Below are 5,451 nucleotides of genomic sequence, written 5' to 3'. Positions count from 1 at the left end.
AATCGAATACAGACGCTCTGTATCATCCCAGTATTCGGTGCTGTTGTATCGAATCCCATGCCACTAGTTCTTGGTTCCACTCCACCTCCTCTGACTCCCTTCATGACAGTTACAGTTACCTGTTCCCCAGTGCCGTCAGTAGTAGCAGAAACTCCCAGAAGTTCTTCAGTATCCTCTTCGGTTACCAATGAGGGAAATGGGTGTAATTTGGCCATTTTACAGTAGGCATCGGTAGAAAAGCTTACATATTGTGCAACTCCCTAAATATTGACCAATTTGGATAAAATTTGGTTGTTACTTACATCAAGTGGAACTCGGGTAACTTGTACTTGTTCACTCATAGAAAAAAGTGTTTTAGAAACACCATAAAGAACAATTGTATAACTTGGGGTAACAAATCATCCATTAGTTTCAGTTAAAGATTTATTCATGGTCGACATACCAGGAATTTATAAAATGATTTCATGTAATTTTGGCAGCCATCCTGTTTTTATTTTGGTAGTTCTTAACTTTCTTAGGTAAACATCGCTTATTTTCCATAGCCATAAGAACGGCTACCAAAGTTTCTACCACCAATTGAGGATCCAACGAATCTCCCGGAGGACGCACCACCACGACCTCCGTGGGATCCTCCGAGACTGCCGCCGAAGGAGCCGAAGCCATTGCCTCCACTGGAGAAACCGTGTGAACCACCACCGAAGCTGCTACCTCCACTGGAGAAACCTCTGTGTGAGCCACCGCCGTAGAAGCCAGCTCCACTGGAGAAACCTCTACCTCCGCTGGGGAAGCTAGACTGTGCGTGGATGATAGAGCCGCCGCCGAGACCACCCTGACCCCCAAATCCTCGACCTAAACTTCCTCCATAGCGTCCACTGGAGATTCCTCCACCGGAAAATCCTCCTAAACCTCCTCCTCTGGAGAAAGTGTTGAATCCACCTGAAGAGCCACCTCCATGGTGGCCTCCGTCTCCTCTACAGGACCCCAACAGGAGGGCAGCAGCACTCACGGTGATCAGCAGCAGCTTCTGCCAAACAAAAAATATAAACATATAAAACACAAGAAACACTTACACTATCACATTTAACACAGTTGTAAAGTTTAATTAAAGGTATGCAATAGCAAGATAAGGTATCAGCCATATGAGCCCAGAGATAAAGAACATAACAGTAATTTAGCCACATGCGAGCAGTGGACACTTTGTTACATTATTATGATTGAAATTCTAAATGAAAAAAATCATGTAAAGGAAACTCAAAGAACAGCGTAAAAAAAGACGACTGCTATGAGAATATTCTTTAAGTCAAAGAATATTACACCAGTAGAGAGACTAACCATGGCGGGTACAGAAGAGTTAACCTAGTGAAACAGACTGGTGAAGCGTCTTATATACTGTACAGTAGCGCCACTCTGGGGCCATTCATGCTGCTGCGAGGTCGACTTTCGTTTCTGTTGTTGTCCGTGAACTTCGCGACGATGAATCGTGAGTTTTTTTTTACGTATAGACTCAGAGCGTTAATAAGAGTTACAGTACAGTATATAATTATATGAATATGCGATGAAACAAACTGCAATAAGCTTATATATATATATATATATATATATATATATATATATATATATATATATATATATATATATATATATATATATATATATATATATATATATATATATATATATATATATATATATATACAGTGTGTCCAAAATAATTCAAAACTCTTTAGAATAAACAGAAAATCTAAAATGTTTATTCTGAAAAACGAAAACCCTTTCATAACCTCTATGCAAAACCTAAGTTAAAGTCAGACTCATTCTAAGTTTCTTCATAGCCCCACTCCACATTGCCTATCCCCCTCTTCATGAATAACGTGCATTACGGTATATATATATACAAAAGTGACCTCTCATACGACGCAGGAGGGTCTGTTTGTTCTGTGTGACCTGCCACCAGCCTTTAAGCAGTAGATAGGTAATATTTCTATCGTAAGCCTGATATGGTCTCATTCATTACCTTGGTAGTGCTCTCCAGTGTTATTTCAACCTACGTAATAGAATGCTGTATTACATACGTAGAAATCTATCTGTAGTGCCTAATATGACTCGTGGTGATCAGTTACATCGATGCTGTATACGTCGTTGACAGTAGTGTGGTGTATGGGCTGTATTAATTTTGTCGTAAAATATTGGTGAAAATTGTCCTCAGTCATTCAAACAATCAAGACTGGCATTCAAAGACTTGATTAACGGAGCATAAAACTCATGGGAGTGCTATACAGTATATCAGTAATGATTCCTTAGGATTTTTTATCATTTTCAAGTCTCACCAAACATATTATATATCATGTAAATGTGGGTGTGTGTGTGTGTGTGTGTGTGTGTGTGTGTGTGTGTGTGTGTGTGTGTGTGTGTGTGTGTGTGTGTGTGTGTGTACCAAAAATAATCGCCATTGTGAGGCAACTCCACGATGGCATGAACGCCAGTGTGCTGCACAGTGGCACCCAGTCTGAGTTTTTCCCATCCAAACGGGGGTAAAACAAGGATGTGTACTGGCACCAACTCTCTTTTCCATTTTCTTGGCTGCCTTCCTTACTCGTGCCAGTGCCAATTTAGCTGGCGAGATGGACATAGAGTACCGGATGAAGGGTCTTTTCAACATAAGACGACTTTAGGCAGGAACCAGGGAGTCGGCAGCTTCAATAACTGAACTTCAGTATGCAGACGACCTCACCCTTGTCGCTCACGTTCAACGCGACCTACAGAAATCCTGAACACTTCCTCAGATGCGTATGTACACTTCGGCCTTGAGGTGAATGTACGTAAGACTCAGATTCTCTTTCAGCCTGCCCCTGGTTCAGCCACACCTCCACCATCCATCCAGCTTAACGGTACTACCCTATCTAATGTTACCCACTTTCGGTATCTCGGCTCCGACCTGTCTACTACTGCGGACATCGATGAAGAGATTCTACATTGAATCAGATGTGCATCTCAAGCCTTTGGTAGACTCCGGTATCATTTTGTATCACTACCTCAGAGAGAATTTACTCTCAGTAACTACTTCCACTGTGACCCCCACCAATCACTGCTTGTATTATAACACCTAGATTGTTCATCACTCTTGGGAATGTTTCAAGTGAAATATTCCGAATAGATTATTTCGGTATTATAAAATCCGTGTGCCAAATATTGTTACGGATCAAACATATACTGTCTCCTTAAATTTAAGCTCTGTTACTGACTTTGTGAAAGTACTCGGTAGAGCTATGTCGCAGTGTAACTTTACCGAGAGTGCTCTAGTTAAGCTGCATCTTGAAACTGTTAGTGGTATTCAATGTTTTTCTCAATGTCGTGTTATAGATAGTAGTAAAACTTCACTTACGTCTTGTCCAGTATATTATTGGCACATACTATATTTTCCACAACTGAGGATGTAACGCGGATAGAACCATGATGTTTGTTTGATAAAAAAACAAAAACATCTATAATGCCTCATGCTTCGAACAATATGACACCCCTATTCTGTCACCTTAATCATGAACTTTAGCTACCATGGCGACTGTGTCTCATGGTTCTTTATCCTTTGCAGAGTCGCAGGGGATATAGTTGGATGCTGCGTACCTCATGAGTATGTAAACTTTGCCAACCCTCATGTTAATTGGGAGTTTAGCGCGTTCTTTCAACAACAAGAAGCACAACCACATATTACGTGTTGTTCTGAATAAGAAATTGAGTAATCTTTGACCTGCCTCGAGTTCATCCTCTGGGTTCATGTGAAAGCCATCATTTATTCCAATTCGGTGAACACTTGTTATCACTGAAGCTAAATAATAAAATATTCTCCAGAAGATCATCACCTGAGTTTGGCAATGTTTTAAAGCAAATTTAATCGCTTTCTCTTGTGCTTCATAAACCAATAATTATTATAATCATGGACAACGATAAACTTTGAGAAAATAAGGTTAGTTTGAATGGATAAGGTTAGGTTTTCAGATTCTTCATCAAGGAAAACAAAAGACAGTTTTCTAGCAAAGGTTTCAACAACTAGTGATTCATATCTGGAACAACATGTGTTGAGAAATGTGTTTCATCTGTGTTTCTTACAGTTTTAGGAGTTGTTTATATCTGAAACTGTTCTTTCCTCTTAAGACAAGTTTCACCTCCACTTATATTCTTGTCTTTTCAATTGAAAAAAAAATGAAAGACATAAATTTATTAGATTGATATATGCGCACACACACACACACACACACACACACACACACACACACACACACACACACACACACACACACACACACACACACACACACACACACACACACATCATTTCATTAAAACATTAAAAGGGAAATAAATTATGGTATGGCTGATTTGTCTAATATTTTATTGTAGTTGCTGGTCAACAAGTATTGATGAATAATTTTGTTTTTCGAGATGATTTAGTGTCATTATCTCTGGAGTTACTACTTCCCGTAACTATTTCTGCCATGGCGACTGAAAGAGCCACCGCCGATGGAGCCACCACCGAAGGAGCTGCCACCGTGGGAGCCACCACCGAAGGAGCTGCCACCGTGGGAGCCACCACCGAAGGAGCCGCCACCCAAGGAGTTGCCACCGAAGGAGCCGCCATAACCACCACCACCACCACTAGTTGATGAACCAACGAAGCCTCCATTGGCCCGGACGATGGTTGCTCCACCACCACCACGACCACCAGAATATCCCCTACCAGAGCCCTGGAAGGAGCTTCCTGAGGAGCCAAAGCCGCCTCCGATGGACCCTTGGGAGAAACCTCTACTTCCAGAGCCACGGTGGTAGCCACGATCTGCTCTGCACGACCCTACCAGGAGGAGGGCGCTCACGGTGATCATCAGCAGCTTCTTTTGATAAGAAAAAAAATAAATATGTTAGACTCTTAACACATTCATCAAACTCTTACATTATAACAATCATGACTGGCACTTTAGTCATGCATGAAAGGCATAATGATACTTTATTACAGTATATTTATGCAATATTGCCAACTGAACTAGTCTTACCATCGTATCAGTAGTGATAGACTGGATGTGGTCTGTGACTGCCATGGTGTCGACGTCTTATATACCCAGCCATTCCTCCTCCTCCTCACCTCTAGCCTCACCCGACACAAGGTCATCGTAGTGTTTCTCTCTTGATGACCATGAGTGAAATGCGTCATGATGAGTGTGTGATCATTTTGTTGAAACCTTTAAGGAGGTTTCCTCAGCACAGATCATGATAATTCTTTATATAATACTTCCTCTTCATCCATGACCTATAACATTATATATATATATATATATATATATATATATATATATATATATATATATATATATATATATATATATATATATATATATATATATATATACAGTATATATATCATCAGTCCATATGGCACGCAGACATAGTTGGCACGGGCAATCC

General features: G+C 40.5%; 2 protein-coding genes across 2 annotated transcripts; both read right to left on the bottom strand.

The window, feature by feature from the left end:
- Positions 1–409: 409 nt before the first annotated feature.
- On the bottom strand, positions 410–1,380 carry LOC121862828 (keratin, type I cytoskeletal 10-like). The gene is made up of 2 exons (XM_042361147.1): positions 1,333–1,380; positions 410–1,024 (listed from the first exon to the last, which is right to left on the bottom strand). Exons 1-2 carry the CDS (start codon positions 1,333–1,335, stop codon positions 530–532), a joined length of 498 nt encoding a protein of 165 aa, XP_042217081.1. The 5' UTR covers positions 1,336–1,380; the 3' UTR covers positions 410–529.
- A 2,988-nt stretch (positions 1,381–4,368) lies between these two features.
- LOC121862827 (keratin, type I cytoskeletal 10-like) lies at positions 4,369–5,130 on the bottom strand. Its single transcript, XM_042361146.1, has 2 exons — positions 5,043–5,130; positions 4,369–4,883 (listed from the first exon to the last, which is right to left on the bottom strand). Exons 1-2 carry the CDS (start codon positions 5,085–5,087, stop codon positions 4,467–4,469), a joined length of 462 nt encoding a protein of 153 aa, XP_042217080.1. The 5' UTR covers positions 5,088–5,130; the 3' UTR covers positions 4,369–4,466.
- Positions 5,131–5,451: the final 321 nt, after the last annotated feature.

This window comes from Homarus americanus, unplaced genomic scaffold, assembly GCF_018991925.1.
Source record: "Homarus americanus isolate GMGI-L3 unplaced genomic scaffold, GMGI_Hamer_2.0 scaffold42657, whole genome shotgun sequence".
NCBI lineage: Eukaryota > Metazoa > Arthropoda > Malacostraca > Decapoda > Nephropidae > Homarus > Homarus americanus.
The sequence above is the reverse complement of the archived record's forward strand: the minus strand, read 5'-3'. Positions and strand labels throughout refer to the sequence as shown.